The 13,363-nt window shown below is 44.4% G+C and overlaps 1 protein-coding gene across 1 annotated transcript in view; it reads right to left on the bottom strand.

Annotated features, from left to right (window-relative positions):
• MTFR1L (mitochondrial fission regulator 1 like) overlaps positions 1 to 13,363 on the bottom strand; it is a 39,113-nt gene that overhangs the window by 14,429 nt on the left and 11,321 nt on the right. Inside the window, exon 3 of the mRNA XM_077481896.1 lies at positions 1,181 to 1,290. Within this exon, the coding sequence (XP_077338022.1) occupies positions 1,181 to 1,290 (110 nt within the window). The remainder of the gene's footprint in view (positions 1 to 1,180; positions 1,291 to 13,363) is intronic.

Genomic DNA, 13,363 nt, shown 5'->3' with positions numbered 1-13,363 from the left:
TACTTTAAATTACAGTACATAAAACACAAAAGCATAACACATCTTAGCAAGTCCAGTCATAGGTTTAAGGGATTAGTGCACTGTAAAACAAAGTACACTGATCCCCCCCCGATGAACCTAACTTACCCCACAGACTTCTATGTAACCGTCTCCGACCTGAAGACACAGCCCCATAGTGGTCCATGGGGTGGTAATGTACAGTCGTGGCCAGGACAGTGAAGACTTGCACCACTTGATGGCTACAGCTCTGCTGTATGTTTACATCAGATCCAAGCTAGTATGAATCAATGGAGGGGTAAAGAGGATAGTTGCACTTTGTTGTAACCCTTTTACTGTGGGTTGACATGACAAATATCACTAGCATGTAAAAGACATTTACAGCTGCAATAGCAGCCATGAGTTTGCTTACTTTTTAACCATTTCAACCCCAGAAGGTGTTAACCCCTTAATGACCAGAGCATTTTTTGTGATACAACACTGTTGCTTTGACAAGTGCGATCATGCTACGCTGTAACCAAACGAAAATTGACTCCCCCCCCCACACAAATAGAGCTTTGTTTTGGTGGTATTTGATCACCTCTGCATTTTTTTATTTTTTGCGCTATAAACAAAAAAAAAAAAAAAATGAAGAGCGACAATTTTGCTATAAAAAATATCCCCCCCAAAATTTCTTCCTCAATTTAGAGCGATATGTATTCTTCTACATTTTTTTTTTTTTTTCTTCACCAAAATCGCAATAAAGTGTATATTGATTGGTTTGCGCAAAAGTTATAGAGTCTACAATATAGAGGATAGAGTTATGTAATTTTTATTAATATTTTTTATTAGTAATGGCGGTGATCTGCAATTTTTATTAGGACTGCAAAATTGCGGTGGACAGATCAGACACTTTGGACACTATTTCGGGACCATTAACATTTATACAGCGACCAGAGCTAAAAATAGCCCCCGATTACTGTATAAATGTCACTGGCAGGGAAGAGGATAAACACTAGGGGGCAATCAAAGGGTTAAGTGTGTTCCCTCATATCTCCTGATGTGCTTATTTTTTTAATAAAAAGTTTAAGACACATTTGAAATGGAGCACATCAGAAAAAAAAAATAGATATAATTGCTCCAGATCACTTTCAAACAAGTTAATTTGAATTTAATTTAATTTACACATAAAAAGAATAAATACCTGACTCTCGCATAGGTTTCATCATCATCTGCAGCAATCCATTTAATATCAGCCAAAGTGGGCACAAGAGGTGTATCACTGAAATACAAGTCAGAGGTGCTCGGAATAGCCTACAGAAAGAGACACATACTAAGTCAATAAAAAAAATTATATATATCACTAGAATTATTTTATATCTTTGGGACCAGTCCAGATAGAAATATGGAAGATGCCATGGTCAACAAATTTTAAAAGGCACAAACTTCAGGATCACCACACTAACCCTTTTTGCCAGAGAGGGCCTGGACTCCATTTTGTACACTCAGGTGGCCAGACCATTTTTGCAATTGTTCCATTGCATTTCTATTTATTTATATTTTATTTTTTTCACTTGTAGCTTTCAAAGTTTGTAATAGACACCCCCCTTCCCCTCCCCCCCCACCAACCCATATATTTTCTGAAAGTACACGATCAGTAGAAATAAATAAAAAATAAGAGGAAGAGGAAGAGGAAGAGGAAGAGGAAGAGGAAGAGGAAGAGGAAGAGGAAGAGGAAGAGGAAGAGGAAGAAGAAGCTACTGATTTCTAAGGTCCCACGATATTTGCGCAAATATTTATCAATCAATATTTTTGCTAAAAATCCACTAAAATCGTGATTAGCAAATACAGAGCAAATTTTACAAAAGTCCTACTAAATATAAAAGCTTAACCTGTATTAAGTTAATAAATAACAAAATATTTGTAACTTTTAAATTGCGCCTTTTTGCGAAATAGTGAAAACTGAACAGACGCAAAAGTGTAAATATCTGAATTTCTCTCAAATCTGAAGGTTTTAATTTTTCCCTTACAGCTTTCAGAATTTGTGAAAGACCCCCCAAAACCATATAATTTCTGAAAGCATATGACCTCTAGAATAAAAAGAAGGCGCTACAGTTTTTTTAGACCCCACGTATTTGCGCAAATGTCTAGCAATACAATCTTATTCACACAAAATTCCTTCTAAATATAAAAGCTTAAAGGGGACATTTTTTTTTTTTTTTAAGTCAGCAGCTAAAAAAATAAAATAAAAAAAAATAAAAATAAAAAGTGGCTGCTGACTTTTAAAATGACACTCACCTTTCCATGGTGCCCGCGATGTCGGCCGCACGAGGCCGACCCGTCCCACAGCTCTCAGGTCCCGGCGCCGACATCCTCACTAAGGTAAACAGGCAGTGGAGCATTGCGGCTTCACTGCCCATTTCCTACTGCGCATACGCAGTTCCCAGAACACAGCGTGCTCCATAGACTGCCCAACAACAGGGATTTCTGGTAAGGTAAAACATTTAGTTTTTTCCTTCAAATTTTTTTTTTTAATTCTTTTAAGATTATTAATGCTGTTTTTTTTTTTGTTTTTTTAGGGTGGCCCTCCACTTTAACCTGTACAGAGTTAATCACTTCAGCCCTGGAAGGATTTAACCCCTTCCTGACCAGGCCCTTTTTTGCGATATGCCACTGCATCGCTTTAACTGGCAATTGCATGCGACGTTGTACCCAAAACAAAATTTATGTTATTTTTTCCCCACAAATGGAGCTTTCTTTTGGTGGTATTTGATCCCCACAGCGGTTTTTATTTTTCCACACACACACAGTGGGGCAAAAAAGTATTTAGTCAGCCACCAATTGTGCAAGTTCTCCCACTTAAAAAGATGAGAGAGGCCTGTAATTGTCATCAAAGGTATACCTCAACTATGAGAGACAAAATGTGGAAACAAATCCAGACAATCACATTGTCTGATTTCTGAAAGAATTTATTTGCAAATTATGGTGGAATATAAGTATTTGGTCAATATCAAAAGTTCATCTCAATACTTTGTTATTTATTCTTTGTTGGAAATGACAGAGGTCAAACATTTTCTGGAAGTCTTCACAAGGCTGTCACACACTGTTGCTGGTACGTTGGCCATTCCTCCATGCAGATCTCCTCTAGAATAGTGATGTTTTGGGTGTGTCGTTGGGAAACACGGACTTTCAACTCCCTCCAAAGGTTTTCTATGGGGTTGAGATCTGGAGACTGGCTAGGCCACTCCAGGACCTTGAAATGCTTCTTACAAAGCCACTCTTTCGTTGCCCGAGAGGTGTGTTTGGGATCACTGTCATGCTGAAAGACCCAGCCACGTTTCATCTTCAATGCCCTTGCTGATGGGAGGAGGTTTGCACTCAAAATCTCACATTGCGGCGGACAGATCGGATACTTTTGACACTATTTTGGATGAATTGCCGACGTCGCTCCTCTCTCCTCCCTAAGAGGACCCTGGGTGGGAGATCCACCCAGCTATGGAGTTTCTTGCCTGATTGGAGAGAAGCATAGGAAAATCAAGAGAAGGATTGAGCATGTTCAGGGCCTGGTTTTGAAAAGTCTTTAATGGAACGAGGCTTCCATTAGATACAGGACCCTCATAGAAAATGTCACTGGGGTTTGTTTCTTTGATCTAAAGATCCGAGCATGGGATCTTAGACAGGAAAATAGGATTTTTTGTACTCACCGTAAAATCCTTTTCTCTGTAATTCACCGACTGACAAAGCTCCTCTTTAGCCATTGGGTTGTTACACCACGTATAGGAGGACTAGGCATAACATGTTAACATGTAATGAAAAAACTCAGAACTTCTATTTCCGCCCAAGGGGCGGTCCCTTAGGTAACAACTTAGGTAACAACCCCTCAGCCTGCCATGCAGCTTCAGTACGTCAAAAAGCAGTATAACGTAAAGAAAAATAGGAGGGGAGGGAGCTGTATCAGTCTGAATTACAGAGAAAAGGATTTTCCGGCACAAAAAATACTATTTTCTCTTATATTCACCGACTGACACAGCTCCTCTTTAGCCATTGGGACGTCCCCAAGCAGTGCCAAACCGAGGGGTGGGAAAACAGCATAAAAAAAAAAAAAAAAAAAAAAAAAAAAAACTTTATCCACCATGGCAAGTGGGAACTAGTATAAACTTCTCCCACAAAAAAAACACGACAGTGTGTGGGATAACCAAACTTTTGTACCCACAAAAAAACAGGGTGCTCCTCAACAGAGACACTACCCTCAAATCGCACCAGAACTGCGGTAACAAATGCAACAGTGCATTAACTTAGTACTGCCTTTTTACCAAAAAAAAATAAATAAAAAAAATAAAAAAAAACACAGGAAAAGAAATTGTATGTGCAATTGCAACTATACAGCCGCCTGCAAAACTTTGCAGCCAAAACAGGCATCAGCCGATGCACTGACATCTACCTTGTAGAATTTTGTAAAAGTGTGAACAGATGACCAAGTCGCTGCTTTACACACTTGAGCGACAGACGCTTCATGTCGGAAAGCCCAAGACGTTTCGATTGCTCTTGTGGAGTGAGCTGTGACTAGAAAGGGGGGCACCTACCCCTTCAAGGCCTGTACTACAATTTATCTGATCCACCTGGAAATGGTGGCCGATGAGACCGCCATGCCTCTTTTTCGGACCAGCCACCGAAACAAACAAGGAGTCTGACTTCTGAAAGGGAGCCGTGGCAGACAGATACAGCTTCAGAGCCCAAACCACGTCCAGAGAATGGAGGGCCACCTCCTTAGGAGGTGTCAGCTTCGGACACAAAGATGCTAACACAATGCCTTCATTGATGTGAAACGCCGAAACCACCTTCTGCAGAAAAGAAGGTTGCGGGCGCAACACCACCTTATCTTTGTGGATAACCAGATAGGGAGACTTGCAGGACAAGGCCGCCAGTTCCGAAACCCTCCTGGCCGATGTAATGGCCACTAGAAAGACCACTTTCTGAGAAAGAGTCAACAGGGTAATCTCTCTGATATTCTCAAATGCCAGTTTTTGAAGCTCAGATAACACCAGATTCAGATCCCAGGGGGGTAACGGTGGACACACTGGAGGAACTACGTCGGACCCCTTGGACAAAAGTGCTCACTAGAGAGTGAGACGCCAGGGGTCGCTGGAAAAATAAATAAAAAAATTTAAAAAAAGACAGTCAAAGCTGATATTTGTACTTTAATGGTGCTCAAAGCCAATTTCTGGTCTACTCCTTGCTGAAGAAACAGCAGGACCCTGGATATAGAAAAGGAGCGCGGATGGCTCTCAATAGCCATGCCGGTAAAACCAGTGATGGTAAAGCAGGATGGAGAATTGGACCTTGAGACAGAAGGTCTTCTCGAAACGGCAGTCGACAGGTGGCGTTTGCCACCAGGAGCACTAGGTCTGCATACCAGGGACGCTGGGGCCAATAAGAATTACTGGAATACCCTCGGCCTCCCCTTTGCAGAGCAGATGCGGTAACAGCTTCAGTGGAGGAAAGGCATAGATCAGCTGGTACTGATCCCACAGCTAGAGTGTCTGCCCACGAATCTCGGCACCTTCTGGTTGAAACGGGAGGCCAGAAGATAAACGTCTGGTGTGCCCCACCGCAGGCACAGTAGCCTGAACACCTCCGGATGCAACGCCCATTCTCCTGGGTCCAGCATCTGGCGACTTCTATAGTCCGCCTGCCAGTTCTCCACTCCTGGGATGTAAATGGCCGACAGGGCCAGTACACGTCGCTCTGCCCACCGAAGTATGTGAGCGACCTCTTGTGTGGCGGCCGAGCTTCTTGTTCCTCCTTGGTGATTGACCTATGCCAAAGCCGTGGCGTTGAATGACTGGATCCTGATCAGACACCCTCGCAGTCTTATCGACATGTGGAGAGGCATAGCCTCTCAGTTCGAGCAGATTGATCGGCAACTTGGATTCCTCCACCGACCAGAGGCCCTGGGTCGACTGAACTCCCATTACTCCACCCCAGTCTGATAGGCTGGCATCTGTTGTGATCACTGTCCATTTCAGAGGTAGGAATGACTTCCCTGACTAAAGTGCCAAAGGGACTTCAGCCACCAGAGCTGGGAATCCCTGACTAACTGGCTCACCTGAATCTACCGATCCAGGGACAACAGAGATTTGTCCCATTTTGACAAAATCTCCTTCTGCAGGACTCTGGTGTGAAACTGGGAATATGATACTGCCTCGAAGGAGGCCACTATGAGCCCCAGGACTCACATGCAGAAGCGTAGCCATGACCACCTGCGGTTCATCAGCAGTTTTACTGCGGCTCTGAGAGTCTGCAGCTTGTCTAAAGGGGGAAACACTCACTTCCATGGAGTCCTGCAGTAAGCCTAGCTACTCCACACGCCGAGTCAGTACAATCACTGACTTCTTTAGGTTCAACAGCCACCCAAATTCTTGCAGGGTCTGCATGGTGATTGCCACATCCTCCTCCAAGTCTGAGGCGGAAGATGCTCTCAGGAGGAGATCGTCTAGGTATCCCACGATCGTGATCCTGCGTTTCCGCAGCAATGCCAAAACAGGAGCCAATACCTCAGTAAAGAGACTCGGGGGGGCTGATGCCAAACCAAAGGGGAGAGCCACAAACTGGTAGTGGGCTTCCCCAACTGCAAATAGCAGAAAATTCTGATGCCGGAGGCATATGGGTATGTGCAGGTACACACCCTGGATGTCTAAGGACGCTAGGGAGTCCCCTTGATGGAGTGCAGCGACTTCTGAGCTAACCGATTCCATTCTGAACCTCTGTACTTTCACAAAGCAATTGAGGGCTTTTAGATCAAAGATTGGACTAACCCCTTCCTTCTTAGGGACTACAAACAGGTTTGAGTAGAACTCCTGGAAACATTCCGATTCCGGAACATGTACTATCACCCCACGACTCAGCAGGTCCCTTACCGCCCCCAAAAGGGCCTCCAGGCGAGCCGGGAGTACGGGTATGCTGGAGGAGAAGAATCTGTTTTGCGGCCAAGAGAGGAACTCCATCTTGTAGCCGGAGGAAATCAGATCGCAGACCCATTGGTCACCCAGCCGAGAGGTCACTGGGCTGCAAACTCCTGAAGACGACCCCCCACTCGTGTTGTGGGTGGGGGCAAACCTTCATGCGGTAGCACTTTTGCTCGCAGGCTTGCGGTTCCAGAGATGCTTTGGTCCTTCAGAAGTGGTCCTGCCGGGCTGGGGACACTTGGTCCTGCCGGGCGGATGAAAAAGCCGTTTGTGAGCGGAGAAAGAGGGCCCTTGCCTACAGCGTGGCTCCTTAGCCTTCCTGGCCTGTAGAGTAGAGTACACTTACCACCTGTGGCATTTTTAATAACGTCATCCAAAGAGGCTCCAAAGAGCCTGTCGCCAAGGAAGGGTAGATCTGTCAGGGCTTTTTTGGATGTTTTAACCAAATCAAGCACCTCACCACCGACACTGAAGCCCTGGATAACAGAGGGAGGGTATCCAGGGCCGCGTCACAAACGTACTTAAGGCCTTGAACTAGTTAGTCTGCTAGTTCCACGCAGACAGGAGAAGCCTGTTCTCCAAATTCACGGTGCAACAGTTTTGCCCACTCAGTTAAGCTGGCCATACACCTATAGATTATCTGCAGATTTTCTATGGTTGGATGGAAAAAGTGGGAGATTACTCCATCCACACAGTTTAGCGAACATGGAGAAATCTGTTGCACTTTTTCCATCTAACCATAGAAAATCTGTAGATAATCTATAGGTGTATGGCCAGCTTTAGTGTCTGCGACACAAGTGTGGATGCCAGTACTGGTTGCATGGTTGACCCCACAACCGTAAACATAGAACGAGACACTGCCTTGGCCTTCCTGTCTGTGGGGTCCTTAAATGCCGGAGTCCCCTCTACCAGGATCGTGGTTACTTTGTTTACCCTGGATACTGGGGTGGTCCACGACCGGAGGAGCCGACCACTTTATGAGAAGGCTCTCCTCAAAGGGGTAATGCATCGCCATGTATTTGGGGACCGAAAAGGTGTGTTGCGGTCGACCCCATTCCTTGTAAATGAACTTAAAATAAGTCAGATACGGGAACACCTTAGGTGAACGGGCTGGCTTACGGGACCCAAAAGGGACCACTACATCTGCTGGCTCCTGAATCTTCAGGGTATCACGCACAGCTGTGATAAGTGCTCCAACAAGCGGTTTGTCGCGCACGGACCCAGACAGGGAATCATCCTCACTGTCCGAACGGTCCTGGTCAGCGTCATCTGAAACTACAGAACAGGGGTCACCAGCCTCAGCAGGACCAGAGTTTGCTTCAGAGCTCTCCCCGGAGGACCGGGGGGGGGGGGGGGCACCTTTGCGCCCATGCACCGCCTCTCTTCCACTTGATGGGGACTTAGGACAGTGATGGTCCCACCCTCCTAACTGCTGCTGGCTGAGATGCTCTTTCCCACAGGGCTCACCATCCTGACTGGTTCTGCGCTGTCCAGCTAGTAGTGCCTGTGTCCCTTGTCAGCTCCCAGGTGCACAGGAGCTCACACTGCGTTGTCTAGAGCTGCTGCCTATGGCACTGAACTGATCCACAACATGTTCAGGCTCCAAGAGAATGGCCGCCGAGCGTCCAGTATAAAGAACATAAATACAGGGAAAATGGCCGCCGAGCTACAGGAAACGTGCTCAGGCTTCAAGAAAATGGCATGACGACATAATTAATGAAATAAAGAAACCAGCCTACACCACATTCATATAAAATTTGACAATTGTCTAAAGATAGACATACAAGCCTCTCTGTTATCATGCACAGCTAGATCTCTGTGTTAAGTACTATTCCAAACAGGAGAAAAGCTTGAAGGGAACAAAATAGCCCATTTAGTAGTTCTAGCAGATTGCTAGTAATTGCAAAGTCAGACCTCCAGGACATCCGTCCAGTATCTAAATGGTTAATAAAGTCTGTTTGATGTATCAAGTAATGCCCCTAATAGCATAATCCACTTTTTGACAGTAGGTTAACAAATGCATCCCCCTACAATAACAGATGTAGATTACCCAGTAAGCACTAGCAGCCATGGACTGGCTAATGGATCCTATATGACAAATGTGGGAGCAATAAGTTATTTGAATAACTCCAGGTAAATGTTGGAAAAGTCTCACCACTTGTCTGTGTGTCCAGGATCAGTCACGTACAATTGTTGAATTTTATATGAATGTGGTGGAGGTTGGTTTCTTTATTTCATTAATTATGTCATTATGTGTATTTTTTTCAATAAAAGTAAAACTTATACTCGTGAATACCGACAGTTCCTCTCTGAATAATTATGTTATTATTATATTTGGGGAAATCTCTTTTTCCCTTCCCCCCCCCCTTTTTTGTACATCCTGAAGATAGCCTCCTACAACCCAGGACCTATGCATATCTAGACCCCTTTCACACTGGGGCGTTTTGCAGGCGATACAGCGCTAAAAATAGCACCTGCAAAGCGCCCTGAAAGAGCCTCTGCTGTGCCTCGGGGCTTTCACACTGGAGCTGGGCGCTGGCAGGATGCTAAAAAAAGTCCTGCTGGCAGCATCTTTGGAGCAGTGTGTATACCACTCCTGCCCATTGAAATCAATGGGGCACTTTGCAGGTGGTTTTAACCCTTTTCCAGCCGCTAGTGGGGGGGTTAAAAGCGATTCACTAGCGACCGAATACCTCTGCAAATACGACGGTAACGCGCTGCTAAAAATAGCGGCGCTTTACCAACGCCCCCGCCCCAGTGTGAAAGGGGCCTTTAGTGTCTTGTAATGCACGATTAACCACTTAGGCCCCGGACAATTTTGCTGGCTTAAGATCAGACCACTTTTTGGGATTCGGCACTGCGTCGCTTTCACTGACAATAGCACGGTCATGCGACGTGGTTCCCAAACAAAATTGACATCTTTTTTTCCCACACAAATAGAGATTTCTTTTGGTGGTATTTGATCACCTCTGCGTTTTTTCTTTTTTGCGCTATAAACAAAAATAGAGCGACAATTTTGAAAACAAAATACGCATTATTTTTTACTTTTTGTTATAATAACTATCCCCCAAAAATATATATATATATAAAAAAAAAAAATTCCCTCAGTTTAGGTCGATACGTATTCTTCTACATATTTTTGGTAAAAAAAAAAAAAAAAAAAAGTCGCAATAAACGATTACTGATTAGTTTGCGCAAAAGTTACAGCGTTTACAAAATAGGGGATAGTTTTATGGCATTTTTATTAATTTTTTTTTTTACTCGTAATGTCGGCGATCAGCAATTTTTTTTGTGACTGCGACATTATGGCGGACACAGACATTTGACACATTTTTGGGACCATTGTCATTTATACAGCAATCACTGCTATACAAATGCAGCGATTCCTGTGTAAATGACACTGGCAGTGAAGGGGTTAACCAGTGGGTGGCAGTGTAGGGGTAAAGTGTTCCTAGGGGCGTGTTACTAACTGTCGGGGGCTGGGCTCTCTTTTAGTGAACACTGATCTCTGCTCCAATCAAATGGAGCAGAGATCAGCGTCACTAGGCAGAACTGGGAGATGCTGTTTACAACGGCATCTCCTAGTTCAGCCGCCCCGTGAGACGATCGCGGGTACGCCCGCGGCAATCGAGCCCGCGGGACCCGCGACCGGACTCACGGGGGTCCCGACCAGCATGCGAGCGATGGCAGGGCGGCAAATTTAAAGGGACGTACAGGTACACCCATTTGCCTGCCCGTGCCATTCTGCCGACGTACATCGGCGTGCACCGGTCAGGAAGTGGTTAAGATATATAATTTGCAGCAGGAGGTTGGGGGGGAGGGAGAAGTTCCTCTAACTATCCGTTTAGGAATTGGCCTGGAATTATGTTGTGTGCACCATGTGTCAGGACACACAATATGCATTTGCTTGTTCTAGATAACCCCTCATCCAATAAAAGAGAAGAATTTTTTTTTTTTAGATAAATACTTACCTTGGTGGATGCAGCATCGGTCCAATGCTGCATCTGTCCCCCGGCGCCTCTGCACTGAGAACCGGTCGATTACTCGGTTTTCAGAGCTCCCTGAGCAGAAAGCTGCAGACTGTCAGTCACAGCTCTCTACTCTGCCCCCTCCTCGCTGATTGGAGTGTTGGACTGTGCAGGGTGCGGGGGCAGCTGGCTCAGGCTCTCGGTGGCTCGCTGAGAGGCTTGAGTCGGGTGTCAGTCCAATGACACAGTGCCTGAACCGTCATCTGTGGTGTCAGTAGAGAGAGGACGTCAGCCCACTCTCTGCTGAAAACGTGTGACACAGGAGTGCAAAACGAACTGCAAACCAGTGATATATTGGAGAAGTACAGCTGAACGGGTTTTGGATGGATGTCTCCTTTAATGAAGCAGAGGTAAAGAGGACAACTCCAAACCAAAGCAAGTACACTCACAAATAAGTCAATATTAGCTCCCATATTTCAAAGGTTAAAAACAGGACGTGAGAAGACTCCTGCTTAGGTGTGCGGTTTACAAACTGCAGGAGCTGCACTAGCTGAGACCATTATCTGGTCAGTACCTGCCACACTCATGCAACAAAAGTGTTGAGTAACAGACCTGGAACAAGAATGCCGATCAGGAAACACCTTGTTAGCATATTTGTTTTAGATCAGTGATTTAATGAACTCAAGCCAGAGCCAGCATACCTTCCAGACATCAATTTTTTGTCAAAATGAGAAGCCAACAATTGCAGCCTCCATGTTTATCTAAGAAAAAGTTTCCTTTACGGAGTCTTGCATACACTGCTCAACATCAAACTAGTCATAGCACAAAGTTTTTATGAATATCCACTAAAGTATATGCTTCACATTAAAAGCTTAAATCTGGAAAATTGCAAAAAAACTATTTGTTGAATTGCTTGTTAAAGCCTAGGGGTACGGAAATAAGGTGCATAACTTACCTTGTTATTCTATCACAACACTCTGGGCTGTGGATGGGCCCTCACCATTCTCATGTACAATGTAATTATGTGACTGCAGGCCAGGGTGTCCTAGAGAAGAGGTATCAGGGGACTTGTCTCACAGATAAAAAGGAGCCAGAGTGAGGAATAAGGCATTATAACACTGTGGGGTTGATTTACTGTGCAGTTGCTCCAGAGCTTAGTAAATGAGCAAAAGCTCTGCTGACTTCCAACATCCAATCATGTGCAAGAGAATGTTGTTCTTTTATTTTCCTTGTATGTAATAGGTTATTTTTGAAGTGAAGTTTCACCTAATCTACTAAGCTCTGGAGCAACTGCACTTGCAGAGTGCACAGTCTATTTCCCCTTAGTAAATCAACCCCATTATGCCTTTACCCATAGATTTAAAAAGGAAAAATTAGGAAAATTCAAAAGAATAGATTATTTTTATTGGCTTGCCTATGTTGCTACAGCTTTGGTGATTGGTTTACCTGGGCATAGCAAGTACCATAACCCTATGAATTTAGAACTTTAAATCATGTTTCAACATTCTCTATAAAACAAAGGCCCCTTTCACACTGGGGCAGTAGGTGCGTCGGCGGTAAAGCACCGCTATTTTTAGTGGAGCTTTACTGTCAATTTCGTGACGCTATTCGGCCACTTTTACCCCCTGCTAGCGGCCAAGAAAGGGTTAAAAACAGCCACGAAAGGGTTAAAACTACCATAAAGCGCTGCTGCTGCAGCACTATGCTGGCGGTATAGCATCGCTGCCCCATTGAGTTCAATGGGCAGGAGCAGTGTATTCACCGCTCCAAAGATGCTGCTAGCAGGACTTTTTTTTAGCGTCCTGACTGCGCACCGATCCAGTGTGAAAGCCCCTGGGGCTTTCACATTGGACAGACAGCAGCGGCTCTTTCTGGGCACTTTGCAGGCGCTATTTTTAGCACTGTAGCGCCTGCAAAGCACCCCAATATGAAAGGGGTCTAAAAAAAACATTTGGGATGTGCCAACACCTATGTTTCTGTGTTAATATTTGAACCACTAGGGACTGTGGGGTAGCCATAAATCATGGCTTCAACCTTGGATAATACAAAGAAATAAATTCTCATTAAAAAAAAAAAAATAATAAAAAAAAAAAAAAAAAAAAACACCCACACACGCACACAACAATAAAAAGGCAAAACAAAAAAACAAAAACAATGGATAAGATCTACACAGTTTAGGCCTGGATGAATAGCCTTTTTTGATTATGGGTTGCATCAAACAACAAAACATTTGCAATCAGCAAGATATCTACTAGTTTTATAGAAAATGTCTTTTAGGGCGAGTATCAACCATAATACTCTGCAACATTCAAAAGGGTTATCACTTTTCAGTTTCTATAACCTTTGTGTTAGCCAAGCTATCGTGAAAACATAAGCAATCAAAATCCCCTGACCAAATTCATAAAAAGTTCTTTCTGCATGCACATGTCTCTCCACCTCACCCAATCAAAGAAC

This window comes from Lithobates pipiens, unplaced genomic scaffold (assembly GCF_037356315.1).
Source record: "Lithobates pipiens isolate NorthernLeopardFrog02 unplaced genomic scaffold, aLitPip1_a1.2 Scaffold_16, whole genome shotgun sequence".
Classification (NCBI taxonomy): domain Eukaryota; kingdom Metazoa; phylum Chordata; class Amphibia; order Anura; family Ranidae; genus Lithobates; species Lithobates pipiens.
This window is presented reverse-complemented; position numbering and strand designations above follow the sequence as displayed.